The sequence below is a fragment of the Eptesicus fuscus genome, chromosome 9 (genome assembly GCF_027574615.1).
Source record: "Eptesicus fuscus isolate TK198812 chromosome 9, DD_ASM_mEF_20220401, whole genome shotgun sequence".
NCBI classification, from domain to species: domain Eukaryota; kingdom Metazoa; phylum Chordata; class Mammalia; order Chiroptera; family Vespertilionidae; genus Eptesicus; species Eptesicus fuscus.
Window position 1 is genome coordinate 25,862,931 of NC_072481.1, and position 21,292 is coordinate 25,884,222.

At 40.7% G+C, this 21,292-nt stretch overlaps 1 protein-coding gene and 2 non-coding genes across 3 annotated transcripts in view; 1 reads left to right on the plus strand and 2 right to left on the minus strand.

The window, feature by feature from the left end:
- Positions 1-21,292, minus strand: part of TRIT1 (tRNA isopentenyltransferase 1) — a 43,976-nt gene that overhangs the window by 13,529 nt on the left and 9,155 nt on the right. Inside the window, 3 exon segments of the mRNA XM_054720805.1 lie at positions 226-317; positions 4,846-4,927; positions 4,929-5,105. Of these exon segments, the coding sequence (XP_054576780.1) occupies positions 226-317; positions 4,846-4,927; positions 4,929-5,105 (351 nt within the window).
- On the minus strand, positions 3,844-3,954 carry LOC129150402 (U6 spliceosomal RNA). The gene has a single exon (XR_008557153.1). It is a non-coding gene; the product is annotated as a U6 spliceosomal RNA (small nuclear RNA).
- Positions 17,897-18,003, plus strand: LOC129150425 (U6 spliceosomal RNA). Its single transcript, XR_008557168.1, has one exon. It is a non-coding gene; the product is annotated as a U6 spliceosomal RNA (small nuclear RNA).

Consider the following 21,292-nt stretch of genomic DNA (forward strand, 5'->3'; position numbering starts at 1 on the left):
AGATGCTAATTAATCCACAGAGGAGCATTTTCCCCACACACAGCCCCTGCCCTTAGGCCTGCCTGGAGGAGCACACTTCACATATGGAGGTGGCATTTGCTTCAGAATATTAAGTTGGAAAATTACAGTTGCTGAGGTAAGAAATAGGCAAGAGCCCTTCCACTAAAATTAGCTGGTAAGAAAAAGAACCCATTTCCTTGTGAGTTACAAGTGAACTGAACATACCTTAGCACTGATAAGAACTTTCCAGAGTAGAGACTCAATGTAGTAATTGGTTCCTCCCACGACAATAGGAATTCTGTGTCGGGCAAATATATCTTCAATGTGAATATTAAGGAAGACATCACAATATTTAGTATCAGAAGAGAATCCTGACTCACTCAGAAAGGAGGGTATTAGCAAAAAACCCACATTCACTTGGAATTGATACTAGTCTTCACTGTTTCCCATGAGTTCTCGCAATTATTTCCTATCAGTTCTGGAGGGACTTTCATAAACCAGAAACAGATAAATGACTAATTACTTCCAATTCTAGAACTTTCTAGGCCTTGCTGTTAAAATTCAAGGCTTGCGTGGTATTCCAATCAGCTTAATGAGCACAAGTCCAAGGACTCTCACAGAACCAAGTGTCAGCTGCTCAGGAGCCACCAAGGTGACATCTGACTTTGCTTTCTAAAGCAAAATACAAACCGGTTCTCTAAGATGTGGTTTAGACTCAGTCTTCCCACGATGTGGTAGGAGTGCACATTTCAGCCACCTGAGACTCCCCTAGATAAACTGAGAAGCACTGGTTCCAGCGACAGATTTCAATGACCAGTTCCAGTTCTTGGGCATGTTATTCAACCTGAGCTTCGGTTTTCTCACCTGTAAAATCCTCATGAGTTCTTACGAGCATTAAATGTGACAATGCAAATAAGTCCCCAATCACAATGCCTAAAATATCTTTTCCATTGAGTAAGCGTTCAATTTATAATTTACTTTAGTCACTATTGTTTTTATGTCTCTGCTACTTTGAATTCTTTTCTTTAGAACTCTGTTGAACAGATAATTATCTGCTTTAGGAAGGCTTTGCTTCTGGGGATAATTGATAAAAAGAGACTTTCAACCCAAACAAAGACGCATTTACACACTTCTTTCCCTTGCCAGCCAGTCAGAGTGCACAAAGATGATCTCTTTTCTATCAGAAGCCCACTAACCTTTAAGAAGTTGGGGCGGGGTGGAAAGATGTTAGCAATCAAGGATCATATAGAAAAATCATTGTTGTTGTTTTTTTAACATAAATTCTATATTGCCCTCCTTAAATTAAGTACAGGAAGTATACAATTACACAGTAGTTGTAATAATACTTCAAATATATAATTAATAAAGGGAAAAAGGACAAGGAAAACAAAAAGGGAAGGCTAAAAACAGTGAGATACCAAAAGTGGGGAGGAGAGTGGAGAAGAGGGAGGGAAGTAGATAGTAGGAGACATGGAGTGAAAAAGTTTAACTTGTTTGCACAAGCCATGAAACTACTGTGATCCTGGGCAAAACCCTTCTGTCTGGGCCTCGGTATCTAATACCTTCATCTGTCTAATCAAGAAGGCTGACTGGCTACTTCTTAAGGTACTTTCAATTTTGAATTCTGCTTGTAGGTTACCTAAATTCACTACATCGCCAATCCTATAAATGACCTGATTAAATCATCCCTATTGTTGCTGCCCTTTGGAAATTTTAATTAGCTCTCCATTTTCTTTAAGTTCTTCCTGAACAACCAAATTGTTCTATAGCAACAATGTACTTTGGTGATTTATTTTAATTTCCAAAGGGCTTTCATATACATTATCTCATCTGATAAACTGCCTTGTAAAACAGGTAGGGCAAGAATTATTATCCACATTTAAATCTCTGCCCTTTGAGAGGCAAAAAAAAATCTCATTATTTTTATTTGCATGGCCCTGATTAACAAGGACAAACCCTTTTTCATGTTTATCACCATTTCTATTTCTTCCTTTGTGAATTAGTACTCATGACCTTTAATTTTTGTACTGATTCATAAGAGTTCTTCATATTTAAGTATATTAACATTTTACCTTTCCTTGTTACAATATTTTCCCCGATTTGTAGTCTGTTTTTTAATTTTGTTTATGGTGGGCTGTTTCCCCCATTTTAAAATACACACACACACACACACACACACACACACACACACACTAGAGGCCCAGTGCATGAAATTTGTACACTTGGGGGGAGGGGTCTGTCAGCCCAGCCTGTGCCCTCTTGCAGTCCAGGCCCTCTTGCAGTCCGGGAGTGGGGAGCAGGCCTAAGCCAGCAGTCGGACATCCTTAGTGCTGCAGCGGAGATGGGAGAGACTCACACCACCGCCGCTGTGCTCGCCAGCCATGAGCCCAGCTTCTGGCTGAGCGGTGCTCCCCCTGTGGGAGTGCACTGACCACCAGGGGGCAGCTCCTGCATTGAGCGTCTGCCCCCTGGTGGTCAGTGCGTCATAGCGACCGGTCATTCTGCAGTTTGGTCAATTTGCATATTAGCCTTTTATTATATAGGATATATATTTTTTATTGACTTCAGAGAGGAAGGAAGAGGGAGAGAGATAGAAACAGCAACAATGAGAACCATTGATCAGCTGCCTCTGCACCACCCCCACTGGGGATCAAGCCCGCAACCCAGGCATGTGCCCTTGACCAGAATTGAACCGGGGACCCTTCAAGTCCACAGGCTAATGCCCTATCTACTGAGCCAAACCGGCTAGGGCTCCCCCCTTTTTTTTTTTAATTATAAAATATCCAATATATACACAAGAACATTTTGACATATGTAAATTATGAAGCCCAGTAATAAAACAAATACTAATGAACCCAATGTATAGAAAAGGAGTTAGTCATTCCTTTGAAGTTTCTGTGTATTCATTCCCATCTCAACCCCCAATTTCTCTCTCTGAGGGAACCACTAACTTGAGTTATTTCAGGGGAAGGGAGGGTATTTGTTTTTCATCATTCCCTTGTTTTTCTTTACATTACTACTGATGTGTATATATTAATACATTAATATATAAAATACATACAATCGATATGTAATATATAATTATATGATTAGCTTTGCTTGCCTTTTAACCTTTATAATAAATGGTATGAACATGTATGTATCCTTCTATAATTTCTCATATTTTATGTTATTTTTGAGATTCTTCCACACTGATTGATGCATGTAGCTATAATTTATTCATTTTCACTGTTGAAAAAGTAAACTTAAATGAACAAAGCAAATGTTACACATTCTTCTGTAAGTAGGAATTTCAGTGTTTATGTGTTTTTGCTGCTTAGAGGAATGCTATTATAGAATGAGATCTACCACACATCTCTGGGTATACTTGTGACAAGGTTTATCTAAGTAGATACCTAGGAGTTCTGGTTGATACACATTCTTGCCAATACCAATTCTTAATTCCTACATATTTAACTCTAACAATTTTCCTTTTCTGCCCGGCTGGTGTGGCTCAATGATTGAGCCTCAACCCATGAACCAGGAGGTCATGGTTCAATTCCCAGTCAGGGCACATGCCAGGGTTATGGGCTCAATCCCCCAGGAGGGGGCTTGCAGGAGGCAGTCAATCAATGATTCTCTCTCATCATTGATGTTCCATCTCTCTCTCTCTCTCTCTCTCTCCTCTCCCTTCCTCTCTCTGAAATAAGAATATATCTAAAAATATATATATACATATATTTAACTCTGAAATCTGAAATCATGTCATATATAAAGAGGACTTGGTTTTATTTTTTTCCAAAACAATGAACTGTCTCAGGAATAATTATTAACTACTGCATTATTTCTTCATTTACTTTATTTTATTAGATATAAACTTTCACAAATTTGCATGTCATCTTTGTGCAGGGGTCATGCTAATCTTCTCTGTATCGTTCTAATTTCAGTACCTATATATGCTGCCAAAGTGAGCACTCTTCACTATTTTTACGCTATCTTAATAAGCTAAATATATATGTCCATTTGAATTTGTATCTGAATTTTCTATTCTGTGCCATAAGTTTGTATAGTATATAATTTCCATGCTATTATAATTATTATGAATTTTTTAAATATATTTTATTGATTTTTTACAGAGAGGAAGGGAGAGGAATAGAGAGTTAGAAACATCGATGAGAGAGAAACATCGATCAGCTGCCTCTTGCACACTCCCCACTAGGTATGTGCCGGCAACCAAGGTACATGTCCTTGACCGGAATCGAACCTGGGACCCTTCAGTCCACAGGCTGATGCTCTATCCACTAAGCCAAACCGGCCAGGGCTTATTATGAATTTTTAATGTCTTAGTATCTGGCACTCCAGATATTAAATGCAATCTGGACATTAAAATATATGGATAGCCCCCTTTATACTTTTTTTTTTCCTTCAAAAATTGCTGGTATTACCCAGAACAATTTTTTTCCTGTCCCATCATCCCTATTCCAAATATCCCTTTGAAATTCTAACTGGAAGTCCATTATATTTATAAATTAATTAAGGATGGAAAACTGAAGCTCAGTGGGGTAAATACTTTAGCCAATAAAATTCACATGATCAAAAGAGGTGGCTCTAAGACTGGAACACAGATTTTCTGGTCCTAAATCAATGTTCTCGCCACTAAAACAGTGCTTCTCAAATTTTAATGTGCATGTAAATCACCTGGTACTCTTGTTAAATGCAGATTCTGATTCATATGAAGTGAGGCCCAAATCCAGCATTTCTAACAAGCTCCCAAGGGATGCTGATGTTGCAGTCTGAGGACAAGACTTTGAGTAGCAAGGACACCATATCTTACAATCCACATAGTGCTGATGGGATGCTCCCTATTGGTAGTTAGGTCATGTGTGCCCTGCTTAGAAGAAACTGTCACTAGAAAGAAAACTTCTTTCTTGGCTTGGGCTGCCTTGCCATCCATCAAGCCTAGCTGCCGTCTTTCCTAAGGATATCACAGCAGTTGCCTTGTTCCTGAAGTCCGTCACTGTGTAATTTGTCACAAGAGGATCCACAAAGCTGATCATGTGATGCTGGCATAGTCTCTGCTCTTGGGTAGAAACCTTGTTGGTGATGATGTCTAGGCCTTCATAAACCTAGAAGAAAGAAAATTAGCATGAGAATGTCATAGGCCTCCTTTACTGTACACTTGATGGGTGGAAATGGTGATCTGTTCCTCCCTCCAGCCAAACACTTGACTGGCCTAAAGCACCAGAGTAGATGTGATCTAACCAGAGCATACCCAGATTCACAAAACCCAAGGCAAAGGAAGCAGAATATAGAACACCAGCTTTCTTATCAAATACTAGTGGCCCAGTGCATGAAATTCATGCACGGGGGTGAGGGGTGTCCCTCAGCCTGGTCTGCACCTTCTCCAATCTGGGACCCCTGTGGGATTGGGCCTAAACCGGCAGTTGGACATCCCTCTCACAATCTGGGACTGCTGGCTCCTAACCCAGTCGTCAGCAAACCACAACTCGCGAGCCACATGTGGCTCTTTGGCCCCTTGAGTGTGGCTCTTCCACAAAATACCACGTGCAGGCGCACACGTACAGTGCAATTGAAACTTCGTGGCCCATGCGCAGAAGTTGGTTTTCGTCCTGGGCGAGTCTATTTTGAAGAAGTGGTTCTAACGCCGAGCCACACTCAAGGGGCCAAAGAGCCGCATGTGGCTCGCGAGCCACGGTTTGCCGACCACTGTCCTAACTGCTCACCTGCCTGCCTGCTTGATTGCCCCTAACCACTCTGCCTACTGGCCTACTCACCGCCAACTGCCCCCCCGCCGCCAGCCTGCTCACCCCCAACTCCCCCCCCCTACTAGCCTGCTCGTCCCCAACTGCCCCCCCGTCGGCCTGCTCACCCCCATCTGCCCTCCCTGCCAGCTTGCTCACCCCTAACTGCCCCCCTGCCAGGCTGCTCACCCCCAACTGTGCCTCCCCGCCGGCCTGCTCACCCCCAACTGACCCTCACAGATGGCCTGCTTGCCCCAATCTACCCCCTCCCCTGCTAGCCTGATCACCCCCAACAGCACCCCCCACCGGCCTGATCACCCACAACTGCCCTCCCCTCTTGGCCCCTAACCACCTCTACCTCGGCCCTGCCACCATGGCTTTGTCCAGAAGAATGTCGGGAAGGTCTCCTAGAAGGTCTCCCAGTCTAATTAGCATATTACCCTTTTATTAGTATAGATAGGTTTTCCCCACTTTCCCAAAGTACAGTGTTCCTGCAAAACTTTCCATAAGATAAAATGGGGTCAAGCAAAGAAGCAATTATCATTAATTTATATGAGAACAATTTTCATCTTTCCCAGACCCCAAATTCAATCTATGTACAATGTCTTTATTTTGTTCACCACAACTGAAATGCTTACTTGCATCCAGTTTTACACTAAGCATAACACCCTTACAAGATCTTTTAGGCTTTGCTGACACCTTAGGACACATCTTACTAATGGATACACAAAATAAATCGAGATAAAGCACAGATGCTCACAGACACTGTTCAAAGCTATGAGGGCTTGACGCTGAACTGATGGGTGTAGTTCCCAGGGAAAGAGCTGGTGCTGTCTTTATAACAACTTGCTGCAAAACAAATGATGAACGCTATTTTCACTTTTTTCACAAAAACAAAAATTCCCTTCGGATTTCTTACAGTAATCAAAAACAGTACAGGTTTCCCACACTATCCGAAAGAAGAACACTTCTATGAAGCCTTTCATAAAATTAAATGGTATAAGGCAAAGAAGCAATTACCATTAATTAAAAAACCTCTTAATTTAAAATCCTCTTCAGATTTCTTTTAGTTACCCAAAACAGGTATCAATGGAGATCTTACTTGTAAAAGTGAAGTGGCTTTACTGAAAACTTCTGAAAAGCAGGAATACCTGTCGTGGCTATTAACTCAGACTTAAACATGAAAAGGTTATGTAAATCAGTGCCCAAATGAGAATTAATTCTGCAAGATTAACCAGAGTTTCTTTGGCCTGAACTTTAAACATCTAAACATGGATAGGCTGTTTTATTTATTCTACTTATCTCTAAGTCTCCAGAAAGGTAACATTTTGCATTGCCTGTAGTTCCACTTCAAATGCTTACACATCTTGGGATTTAAGTGGCTCTAAAAGGTTTTTAGAATTTGTATTAGATTGGCTCCATTTGTGGAGAAGTGGCCTATCTACAAGAATATATATAAAACAAACAAAGTCAACTATTCTTTAATAATAAATAAATAAATCACATAAACACTTTGAAGTCAGACCCCTAATACTTCTGTACTCCGTTGAAAACAGTGATATCCAAATTACTGCTTGGCACACTGTAAATGCTACATAAGAGTTCTTATATAACAGTCTAAATACTCAGAGGTAAGCCCAGCAAGTGTGGCTCAGTGGTTGAGCATTGACCCATGCATGACCCAGGAGGTCACATTTCCATTCCCAGTCAGGGCACATGTCCAGGTTGCGGGCTCAATCCCCAGTAGGAGGCAGTCGATCAATGATTCTCTCTCATCATTGACATTTCTATCTTTCTCTCCCTCTCCATTCCTCTCTCTGAAATCAATACATATTTTTTAATTAAATAAATAAATACTCAAAGGCAATATATCCTATCTGCAAGCTCTTGATCTGCCAATTGAACTAAAAGGTTCAAGTGTACTTCTTCTAAATGCAAGTTCCCAGATGGAGAACAAACTTGAAAATACTAGTTTGAAAGGAGGGATGAATGCTTTGAAATTAAATGTTCTCTCTGTAATCACTGATTCTACAGGGAGCATTGAATGAACAAATAATAAGTTCCATAGAGCCCACAATGATGTTAAAAGCATTTTTTATCTCACATTTCCCTTTACTTATATGGGTATCATGTAAGTACAGTACAGTAAAATAGTTAGGAAAGACCCTGGAGCCAGACTGCCTCAGATCAATTCCTAGCCCGGCCATTTACTAGTTATTTGTACTTGAGTGGTCACTTACTAACCTCTCTGTGATTCAATCCCTCATCAATAAAATGAGGATGATAATATCTATCTCGTAGGGTTGTTATGTAGATTAAATGAGTTAATACATGTAAAACACTTAGTTTTTGCTTGGCACACCATAAATGCTACATAAGAGTAATTATATAACTACTTATATTAGGACCACTACCACTACTATTATCACAACAGCATAGGGAGAATGGGAAATAATTTTAGTGTCACTATTTATTGAACTGTACAGTTATGAATTAACTATTCATGTTATGGTATACATTATCTATCAATTAAAATCAATGCCCAGCCAAAAAGCAAAAACACAGCAACATTTTACACATTTGCACCAAGAGTTAATATGTAAACCAACAAAAAAAAAAACCCCAATCAATTTTGTAAATGTTACTTTTGGTCTATAAAGACACTTATATTGTAGATGCCACAACTGGGCTTATAATTTTACTAGAGGTCCAGTGCACGAAACTCGTACACGGTAGGGTCCCAAGGCCTGGCCGGCAATCAGGGCCGATAGGGGCCTTCTGGCTGCCGGCCAGGGCCTTCCTTCCCCTGGATGCCTGCTGCCAGCAGGGACCTTCCTTCATCCTGTGCCGCCCCCTGGTGGTCAGTGCACGTCATAGCGAATGGTTGAACTCCCAGTTGGTTGAACTCCCGTGGGGACAATTTGCATATTAGCCTTTTATTATATAGGATTATGTGCCTAGAAAACATTCATCCAACAAAACAGGTTAGATTTGTAGCTGATTGTTGTACATTTACCCTATTTTCCAGCTTCAATTATATATGTATTTTAAAATATATTTTTATTGATTTCAGAAAGGAAGAGAGAGAGAGATAGAAACATCAATGATGAGAGAGAATCATGGATCGGCTGCCTCCTGCATGCCCCCCACTGGAGATTGAGCCCACAACCCGGACATGTGCCCTTGACCAGAATCGAACCTAGGACCCTTCAGTCCACAGGCCGACACTATCCACTGAGCCAAACCGGCTAGGGCTTCAATTATATTTTTCAGTGTGACTCTACCTATAGAACAGTCAGCCCTGGGTGCCAGGTAGAGCTAAAAGGATCTGTGGTATCTTTCAAAAGGCAGCAAGTCATTCTATTCCATTTCCCATTTTTTCAGAAGATACCTGAGATCTGTGTACATAGAAATTACTGGATAAAATTATTCTCTCTGCACAAATCAGAATTTGACAATATTAAGGGAACTCTGGCCTCTTTGTGAGGCCTGATAACTGAGACACTCTGAAAAATTACAGGTTTAACCTACTTAGCTAATTATCAAAATAACTGACATTTCAGCAAACATTTACTGAGAATCTACTATGTGCCAGGTACTCTGCAAGATGTTTGGCATGCAAAGATTAAGAAAGGCTCCCTGTCCTCAAGGAGTCCAGGCTAGTAAGAAACACAGATACAAATAACTGTACTACAAGGAGATAAGAGATATAAAAGTTTATGAGAGATATTAAAGTTTGACTATACACTCTTTTCTAAATACCATAACCCCAAAACATTTAATGGTTTAAGTAGCTAACTGGCTACTAATAGGGAAATGTACCTCTTTGTCTCACCTCTAGTGAGGGTTTATTTCGACTGAAAATTTTTGGGGAAAAGGCCATAAGCTGAAATAACTGAACTCTCCAAGCCAACAGAGCTGAAGGGCCTAGAGGGGCTAATGAAGGTGAGGGAAATCTGTAAAAGACCTAGAGGAAAACCAGAAGAATGTGATTGTAAACCAGAAGTGAATCTGTCCACCAGGGGATATCTGCAATGTCTGGAAACATTCCTGGCTGTCACAACTACGGAGGTGGGGGCGCTGCTGGCATCCAATGGGTAGAGGTCAGGGATGCTACTCAACATCCTACAATGCACAGGACAACTCCTCATGCCCACAACAAATAATTATCCAGCCCAATCCTGTCAACAGGCCCAAAGTTAAGAAACCCTGATCCAAAGAAATTTCACCCTGGAGAAACTCACCAAAATTTTTATATATACAGCCAAAGATCCAACTCATGCTGTAGGGTGGCCCTAATGTGTGCTAATTAACAGTATCCTGGCCACTGGGCAGATCAGAGCTCTTGAGTGTGCTGGCTGGCTCTGATATCCCAACACAGCCTTTTACAAGCAAGAGTACATTCAAACCTCGTTTCTTGAACGTCTCCCATCTCGAACAATTGGGTTCTCGACCAAGTGGTTCACAGAAAAAATGTCTCGGTTGTTGACCAAAACTTGTTTTCGACCTGACAACCCAATCGTTTCATGTTGATATCTCAGCATCACAAAAAGCATCTCTCAGGCAACAAAGGAGAGAATGCTTTTGTTGCTGGCTAACTCAATGATTAGCACAATTTTAAGACATAATGTTGCTAAGGGTGTGAAAGTGCTCACAAAACAACGATAGGCAAATGAATAGGTAGAAAAACTGTTGTTTGGATAAACAAAAAGTAGTTAGCCAGTGATAGCATTTCAGAGGCAGTGATATATTAAAAATTAATTTAAGGCTAGCAGGGGATGGTTCTATAAATTTAAGAAGTTTTTATTTAGAGACTAAACAGTACATTAGATATGTACTATATATAAGAAAAGTTAAAACAGGGAATCATTTGGGGGTCTGGAATGGATTAATTCAATTTATATTATTTCTAATGGGGAAAATTATTCAGTTTTAGAACAAATCACTTCTCGACCAGCCTTTCTGAACGAATTAAGTTCGAGAACCAAGGTACCACTATAAAAGCAGCCTCCCCCCAGTTTGGTCCCTTCCCTCCAAGTTTTCTTCCTCTTTTGACTTCATTTTCTTCCCAACCAAATTAGATCCTGAAGTTCATCAATCACTTTCTTACCTCTATGGATTACAGCTGCATTCAAACCACAATCTCGGATTATGAATCAATACAATCACAGCTGCCCACCCCTACCCCCAGCTCCATTGATATCACACTCTCTGAGATCACCAATGAACCTGACTGCCAAATATAACACTTTTCCACTAAGCTCCCAAAACATGTCCTGAAAAGGAAAACACAACCTGATACTATTGAGCCCCTCTCCTTCATAAATCCTTCTCCTTTGGGGCTTCAACTGCACTAATCTCTCTGGCTTTTCCTCCTATCTCACTAGCCCTTCCTCAGTTTCCTTTACTGAGGCCAGCCACTGCTCTATTAGCAATGTCTGTCATGGGAACAATACGCATTAACGGGTGCCCTACGGGTAGTAACACAATCTCATATGAAGTAACCTTAGCCATCATTCTCTTACCAATTTTACTTATAAACAGCTCCTTTACATTATCAACACTGATCACTACTCAAGAACATATCTGACTAAAATTTAGGGCATCTACCTGCTGTTTCTATACTATAAACTTTCTCTGGGTGACATTCATGGCTTCTACTAGTATATAATCATTTTTGTGCTGGTAACTCCCCAAATCCATATCTGCAACCTAGTTCTCTTTCATGTTGCCATGCCAGGCCTGGATACTTAACTGCCTAGTGAACATTCCCATCATCAATGAGAGGCATATAATATATTGAAGTGGTTAACAGTAAGGATTCAAGAACCAGGTTTCCTGGATTTAAGTTCTGGCTAAACCATTTATTAGCTATGGAAACTTGGTCAAGTTATATCATCTCTGTGCCTCAGATTTCTTATTTATAAAGTGAGGATAATCTTAAATATAACCTCAAAAGGTAACTGTGAAAATTAAATAATTAATACATGCAAAGCATATGGAATAGGGCCTGTCCTATAAGAAGCAGTCAATAAAAGTTAGCTAGCTAGCACCATTATATCATCATCACTCCAAACAGGCATCTGAAACCTGGTATGTCCAAAACTGAATTCCTTACCTTCCCAGCCATACTTGAGTGAACCACCTAGATAATCAAACTAAATACTTTGAAGTGATCCTAGTATCTGTCTCCCTCACCCCAGTTCCAATCTGTCTCAACTTCTACCTGTACTAGTTCCTAAAACTACCTCAAAGCTTATCACCATTACCACATTTCCCACTGCCATTAAATCAATTGAAGGCTTCATGATTTCTCAACTAGACTATCCTAACAGCTTCGTCATTGATCTTACCTTTGGAGTATAACCGCTCAAATTTATGTCCACTGCAGCCTGATCTCAACCAGCCCCACACTCTTTAGCATTACATCCCAACGAAAGCCTGCCTTGAGATAACTCCCCAGCTGTACTTGTCTTCTGTCTGCCACAGTAGCCTGCATTTACCTCTATCACAGAACGTACTGTACAAAACTTTAAAGTATTTCTATCTCCCCCACTAGACTACAAATTCTGAAAGAAGAAATGGTGTACTTTATCTCTAGCCTCAGCACAGAGCCTCATACAGAGAATATACTCAATGAATACTGGGTACAGATTGCTAGATCCTATGCTAAGAGTTTCACATCCTATGAAGTTACATTGCCCTCGTTTTATCAATGAGGAAATAGAAATTAGACACATTAGGTAACCTGCCCAAAGTCACACAGCTGGTTAGAGGAAAAGGCAAACTTTGAATTGATTTTACAGTCAGTGTTCTTTTTCCACTATATTGCTTATCTCTGTTCTGTACAAATCAGCTTTGTGACTTTGGGAAGTCAACTTTCTCTCCTGAAACCTCAATGTCCTCACATCTAACATCCTTTCTAATAGTCCAAGCTTCAGAAAAAAAGTTTTGGCAAAGGAGGGTAAAAGAAAAAATTATTTGTTTAAAGGATGTTGGCACTTCCCAGAAGGTTGATTTTCCTTTTTGATTAAAGGAATTTGAATTTGATTATTCAACTGAAGAGAGATTGAAGGGTAGGGAAAAGGTCAGTGTCTTGGCTTTTATTTCTTAATGTAAGGATAAAGTTTTGTAAAAATTTACACTTTACTATGTTAGAAAAAATGAATTAGCTGCAGGAACATCATGGCAAGCAACTACTCCTTTTTAGTTTTGTTTGGGAAAAATTCAACTGCAGACTTGCTGAATATATCAGACAGATTAAGATGCTCAATAAGTGGGAGAACCTGTACTTGACTTGTTCAGGCAGTCTGGTGAGAGGAGTGGTTTGGAATTCATAGTGCAGATCATGGCCTATATTCTTCCTATGCCTGTCTCTCTTTAAGGGGAAAAGGACTAATAATAAAATTATAAGGCCATGCTTCTCAAACTGAGAAGTGCATACCTAAGATGTATGTGATGCATTCTTCCCGAGCATCAATCTTACCAAGTGGTAAAAGGAATTTGCAACATTTTTACATCTAAATAAGATGTAGGGCAGAGAATGCAAAATTGGCAGATTTTTCAGAAATTCAGAAATCATCCATCTAGTCCAATCCCCTGAAATTTTATACTTGATAATACTAAGGCTGAGTGGGCTCCCCTCCCCATATAATTGGCTGGTGGTAGAGACAGGACTAAAGCCTGGATGCTCAGGCTATAATACAAACTGTTTCAGCAGCCTCTTACCAATAGAATTTATACCTCTTTTACTCTGGTCTATTTGCTTGCTTGAAGTACTGAATTCCTACTAAGATGAAATTAAATTCCAGAGACTGAGAAGACAGTTACCATACACTGAACCCCTTTTTAAGGTTCTCAAGAGTTAGTATGACAAAAGACAAAACAAACACAAACTCATAGTCACAGACAAAAGTAAGGTAGTTACTAGCGGGAAGGAGGGTGAGGGTGGTGTAGTCAAGGGTAAAGGGCATCAAATATACAGTGACGGAAGGTCTGAGTGTCTGAGGTACAGATTGCTAGATCCGATGCTAAGGATAACAATATACAGATGATGTATCATACAACTTGAAACCTTTATAATTTTATTAACCAATGTTACCCCAATAAGTTTAATAAAAAAGAGTAAATGTAATAGAAAGATGGAAATATAGACATAGACAATGCTGTGTCCAATGAATGCATAAATAAGTAGAACAAATCAATGTTTCTCTGTTTCTCTCTCTCTTTCTCCCCCCTTCCTCTATCTAAAAATAAAAGGTTTTAAAATTTTTAAATGATAATAATGTTTCTATTCTACGGCCATCTTTACAGCCTCATGATTGCCCATTTTTTATCGTTTCAGTGATATTTTATCTTACAATACCTATGATAGAGTATAATAGCTAAGGTGCTCCATTATTTGGAGGTATACATCTAAGTTAGGGAGAGGCAGTAGAGTATAATGGAGGCAGAATGCCTGGGTTCAAATTCTAGCTCTACTATCCAGCTATAGCCATTATTTGGCAAGTTATTTATCTAATTTTTCTTCGCCTCAAGTTTTCTCATCTGTAAATGGAAGTAATAATAGCATCTATACTCTTCCCTGGGTTCCTCTGAGACTTACGGCTTTTAGAATAGTGTCAGGCAGATGGTAAGCACTATATGAGTGCTTGATATTATCTATATTTAATTGGTGGAGGCTAACCAAGATTTTCCTTGGCTCTTTGTATTGAGACCCCTACCTAGGGTTTAAAAGAGAACCACAAAATACCAGAGTTGAAAGGAGCTTTAGACACAGTGACAAGACAGTGTATGGCCCACAAAGTCTAAATTATTTACTACCTGCACCTTAACAGAAAGTCTGCCCATCCCTGGACTAATCTAATCAGTTTCCCCTATCTAATATATCCGAAGAGGGAACTAAAGCCCAGAGAAGGTAATCTGTCCACAGTTTTATATTCGGTGAGTCAGTGGCAAAGCTGGGACTAAAACCCAGTAAATAAGAATAAAGATTAACTATTAGTTAGGGAAAATAATGGCAGTAAATAAGAATAAAGATTAACTATTAGTTAGGGAAAATAATGGCAGTTAAATAAATCATCTATTTCTAATGGATGTTTACCGAATACTATAAGCCTAGGCATCAGTGTGTGTGTGTGTGTGTGTGTGTGTGTGTGTGTGTATATTTACATCAGTGTTTATTAATGCCCTCCAGGTGAATCCAATGTGCAGCTGGAGGCATGAGAACCACTGTGACGAGTATTGTGCTATGCAACAAGATATAATAAACTAACTGCCTTCCCCCCTCAAAAAAATCAAGGAAACTGACTGGGTAGTTAACCAGAGGTATCCATACCTATAGAATCCCATATTTCACCTGAAATTATCTACATGAATGTGTAAGGAACTCCACAAAGAAGAACAACAGGAATGCACAATGAAGACAAAGAGGCCCTGGGTATATCTTCACTTACACTAGAGAATCAACATCATTTTTTATTTACATCTGTAAGTTCCAACAGTTAAATCAATTATAAATTTCAGACAAGAACTCTTTCTGAATGTTAAAATAACTTGTACTCCTAAAAAGTGTACAAGAATATATTAAAACTTTTATATGGCAAAAATAATCATAAAAGTCAAAAGACAACTAAAAAAATACTTCCAATACATGAGACTATACAAAGGGTTATTACTTGCAATACACAATAAGCTCTTCCAAAATCAATAAATATAAGAATAAAAACGATTATATAGAAGTGGACACAACAGGAATGAACAGGAAATTCAAAACCTAAAAACATAAATGGTCAAGGTACCCTTAAAAAACAACCTGAGAAATGAAATCCATTTCTTGTTTACCAGACTGACAACAATGAAAGAGACAGGTAATACACAAATTGCAAGGGTGAGGGGAACAGACATACAGCTGGTTCAAACCTTTTTTAAAGCAGTCTGGCAATATGTATCAAAATATAATGTGTGCAACTCAACAACAAAAAAAAACAACCCAGTTTAAAAATGAGCAAAGGACCTAGTCTCCAAAGAAAATATACATATGGCCAACAAACACATGAAAAGATGCCCAAGATCATTAGTCATTAAGGAAATGTAAATCAAAACCACAATGAGACACCACTTTCACACCCAATAGGATGGTTATAATTTTTTTTCAAAGGAAAGTAAGTGTTGGAAAAGATGTGGAGAAATTGGTATCTTCATACATTGCTGGTGGGGATGTAAAATGGTGTAGCCACTGTGTAAAAAGAGTTTGGCAGTTTCTCAAAAAGTTAAACATAGAATTATCTTATGACCCAGCAATTCCATTCCTAGGCATAGGCCCAAAAATAACTGAAAAGAAATACATGTACACATGTTCACAGCAGCACTATGCACAACAGCCTAAAGGTGTTAATCTCCATCATTACATGGACAAATTGTGTTCTATATACAATGAAATATTCAACCATAAAAGGGAATGAAGTACAAATAACTACAAGTGAAGAAGCCAGATAAAAAGGTTGCATATTGTGCCGAAACCGGTTTGGCTCAATGGATAGAGCGTCGGCCTGCGGACTGAAAGGTCCCAGGTTCGATTCCGGTCAAGGGCATGTACATTGGCTGCGGGCACATCCCCAGTGGGGGGTGTGCAGGAGGCAGCTGGTCGATGATTCTCTCTCATCGATGTTTCTAGCTCTCTATCCCTCTCCCTTCCTCTCTGTAAAAAAATTAAAAAAAAAAAGGTTGCATATTGTATGATCCCATTTATATTAAACTAGAGGCCCAGCGTGCTGCGCGAGGAGGCGCCCTGCCTCCCCTGCAAGGAGGCACCCCGCGGGGGGCCAGCCGAGTTGTGTCCGCTGGGTTGGGGGCAGGCGCTCCTGTGTGTTGTCTCCGCTCAGGCCTGCCCCCAGGCCCAGCCTCCCCGTGTGTTGTGTCTCCACTCCGGCCCGCCCCCAGCCCCAGGGGGCCCGCGGCACGCAGTCCCCTCCAGCCCATCTGCGTGAGCCGCTTCTCCTGAGCAGTCATGATGTCCAGCTAATTAGCATATTCCCTGTTTATATATATAGATATATTATATATATAGATATCCAAAATAGGTAAAAAAAAAAAAAACAAAAAAAAAAACAGAAAGCAGACTGGTGGTTGTTAAGAGGCTGAAGAGAAAGGGGAATAGGGAGTAACTGCTTAATAGCTAAAGGGTTTTCTTTTGGGGTGATGGACACATTTTGGAACTAGATAGAGGTAGTGGTTGTACAATATTGTGAATGCACTAAATGCCACTGAATTGTTCATTTAAAAATGGTTATGTGGAACACTTCCAGCACCAGGTAGATGGGAACCATAAAGTTCCATCCTTTGGTCACCTCCGACTGCAGCAAAAACTGCAAGCACGCTTCAATGTCCCCACACACATGCACTAGAAATCTAGTGACTATCAGGGGTCCTCAAACTGCAGCCCGCCGAGGACATTTATCCGGCCCGCCGGGTGTTTTTGCCGCCGCTGCCTGTCCTGCTTAGCAGCCAACTTAGCAGTGTGCATAGGAATTTGTTCATAGTTTTTTTTTTTAAACTATAGTCCGGCCCTCCAACGGTCTGAGGGACAGTGAACTGGCCCCATTTAAAAAGTTTGAGGACCCCTGGACTAGATGATCACGTTATCCCCGCTCTCCAAGGAGCTGCGGCAGAAGTACAACGTCCGCTCCCTGCCCATCCACAAGGATGAGGAGGTCCAGGTGGTCTGAGGACACTACAAAGGTCAGCCAAGGTAGTAAGGGTGTACGGAAAGAAATATGTCATCTACATCGAGCAGGTGCAGCGTGAGAAGGCTAGCGACACAACTGTCCACATGGGTATTCATCTGAGCAAGGTGGTTATCACCAGACTAAAACTGGACAAAAATCAGGAAAAAGTTCTTGACAGCAAAACCAAATCTCGACAAGTTGGAAAAGAGAAAGGCAAATATTAGAAAGAACTCATTTAGAAAATGCAGGAATAAATATAACCTGTTGTACAACCACAGTTTAGCCGTAGATTTTTAGCCTGGTGTGTATTCCTTTGAGACTTTTCAAGATGTCTCTAGAATATTTCATTTCCTTCCTGTTCTGTTATTGATATGTACCTCTGTAAACCTACTGATGCTGTTTTAATTTTATGAATAAAAATTGGAAATGGTGCTCGCTTCGGCAGCACATATACTAAAATTGGAACGATACAGAGAAGATTAGCATGGCCCCTGCGCAAGGATGACACGCAAATTCGTGAAGCGTTCCATATTTTTTTGCTGTAAAAAAAAGAAAGAATAGGAAGCAAAGAAGGTACACAGGGGTATAGAATAAAAATGGCGTCAAATAAGTACCTATCAATAATAACTTTAAATGTAAATGGATTGAATGCCCCAATCAAAAGACACAGGGTAACAGACTGGATAATAAAAATTGGAAATGTTTAATTCCTAAAAAATAAAAAAGTTAGCCCTGGCCTGTGTAGTGGTTAGAGCATTGACCTGCGTACCAGAGTTGAGGTTTGATTCCCGGGCGAGAGCACATATCTGGGTTGCAGATTTGATCCCAAGTGCAGGATGTTTCTCTCACATCAATGTTTCTCTCTCACATCGATCTTTCTCTCTCTCTCTCCCCCTTCCTCCCTCCCTTCCACTCTATCAATGAAAAAATATCCTCAGGTGAGGATTTATAAAAAAAAAAAGTCCTGCCGAAGCCGGTTTAGCTCAGTGGATGGAGCATCAGCCTGCGGACTGAAGGGTCCCAGGTTCGGTTCCCGTCAAGGGCATGTACCTTGGTTGCAGGCACATCCCCAGTGAGGGGGTGTGCAGGAGGCAGTTGATCGATGTTTCTCTCTCATTGATGTTTCTGGCTCTTATCCCGCTCCCTTCCTCTCTGTAAAAAAATCAATAAAATATTAAGGAAAAAAAAAGTATACCCTCTAATAAATGCCTTAGAAAATTGGAAGAAGAAAAAATAATGTATACATCCTCTCATCCTATGAATTTACCCTGAAGAGAATCACACAAAAAGATGTATGTGCAAAGATGTTCATCTTAGCATCATTTATTACAGCAAAAAATAGAACCCTCTAAATGTCCTCCAGTAGAAATCTGGTTACATGAATTATAATACACCTGAATTCTACACAAAAATTAAAAACAATGATGTAGACAGCTTTGCTATCCAATTTTAAGACTTACTATACAGCTATAGTAATCAAGAAAATGTGATATTGGCAAAAGAATAGACACATGTCAATGGAACAGAAGAGAAATAGCCCCACACAAATACAGTCAATTGGTTTTTAACAAAGGTGCAAAGGTAATTCAATGAAAAAGGATAGTCTTTCAAAAACAGTGCTGGTACGCCCTGGCCAGGTAGCTCAGTTGGTTAGAGAATCATCCTGATTCACCAAAGTTGTGGGTTCGATCTAAGTGTTCCCCCTGAATGGCAAAATTAACCCAAATTGAGGCCACTGATATAGACTTGTATACATTAATACATAAAGATATCTATAGCATACTGCTAAGAGGGGAAAAAATAAACAAGACACAGAACAGCATGAAATGTATGCATCAATTTACATGAAAGCACATACACATGGACGAAACTTAGGGACATTATGCTAAGTGAAATAAGCCAGTCATAAAAGAGACAAATACTGTATCATTCCACTTACATGAAGAACTTCAGAGTAGTTAAAATCATAGACACAGAAAGTTGTATGGTGGTTGCCAAGGGCTAAAAGAAAGGAAAATGGGGAGTTATCCTATATAATAAAAGGCTAACATGCAAGTAGACCAAACGGCAGAACAACGGAACAACTGCTCGCTATGACTTGCAATGACCACCAGGGGGCCCGCACGGAACATGGCGGGCGTCAGCCATGGCAGGATGGTGGAGCAGATGAGCGAAGGCGCCAGACCAAGGCGGGGTGCTGTTCGCTGTCATCAGGGCGAGCCTTTGGTGGTTACGAAAAATTCTTTGCTCCTGCACGCCGCTGTCCCGCCCGGCACTTGCACCCACTGCCAGCACTGGCCCCGCTCGCACCCACAGCTGTTGCCCAGTGCTGGTCCCGATAGCTCGGAGCCCTGACGGCAGCTGCCGGTCCTGATGGCCCCTGAGGGCTTCTCCACCTCCCCCTACTCCTGAGGGGCAATCAGGGCAGCAGCCACCGCTCGCACCCACTGCTGGCGCTGGCCCCAATTGCTCCACGCTGTCAGCAGGTGCGAGCGGGGCCGGCCCCGTCAGAGCGTGGGAGCAATGGCAGCGGGAGCAGGACTGCTGGCAGAGAGGGGAGCAGGGGCTGCAGCAGGAGGGGCCGGGCGGGGGCGCAGAGGATGGGCCAAGACCCGCCCCTGTGCCCACCGCAGCCTCACAGCCCACAGTTCCTTTCAAGGTGCACAAATTCATGCACTGGGCCCCTAGTTGTTTAATAAGTATAGAGTTTCAGTTTTACAACATGAAAAAAGTCATGAAGATGGATGGTGGAGATGGTTACACAACATTATGAATGCATTTAATACCATTGACCTGAACACTTAAAAATAGTAAGATAGTAAATTTTATGTGTATATTTCAATTTAAAAATTAGGGAAAAAAACACATACACATGTGCATATAAATACATAGATAAATGCCTGGAAGGATGTGCATCAAAATATTAGAATGATTATCTCTGGATGCAAAGACTATGGTAATATTTCCTTTGTACTTTTTGGTGTTATTTGGATTTTTTCCAATAAGCATTTATCCTTTTTTCCAAACATAAAAAAAAGCTTTTGTGCCCAGTCGGTGTGGCTCAGTGGTTGAACATCAACCTATAAATCAGGAAGTCATCATTAGATTCCCGGTCAGGGCACATGCCCGGGTTGCAGACTCGATCCCCAGTGTGAGGCGTGCAGGAGGCAGCAGATTGATGATTCTCTTTCATCATTGACATTTCTATCCCTCTCTCCCTCTCCCTTCCTCTCTGAACTCAATAAAAATAATTTTAAAAGGCTTTTGTTCTCTATCATTTTGTTTCAAAATGCTCCCATTTCAATAACCAAAATCCTATTAGTCTGTCTCCAAAATGACAAAATGGTTACCTGTTATCCTCAGCCACAACCCTACTCCAGCCTCTTTCACACCCAGGCTAATATAACAGAATCCTAAACTCTTCATCTCTCCATCCAGCCATTAGTTACCTTATGAGATAGATTTACTATCACTTCCCTATTTAAAACACAAAATTCCATAGCATGCCTTTCAGTGGCCTCTAAAATTTGTTCCCAGAGTCTATATTTTTAGTTTGACCTCCTACAGCTGTCTCTCAAGTATCCTAGATGCCAGATAGTTGCTGGTCACTCCTTGAAAACATACCATGGATTTTTTTACTCTTCCTTTACTTTGCTCATGCTGTTCTTCTGTCAAGAGTATTCTCCCGCCCTAGCTGGTTTGGCTCAGTAGATGGGGCATTGGCTGGGAACTGATGGGTCCGGGCTCGATCTTCGGCCCCAGTCGAGCATGTGCGGAAGGCAACCAATTGATATCTCTCTCTCACATTGATGTTTCTCTCTTTCT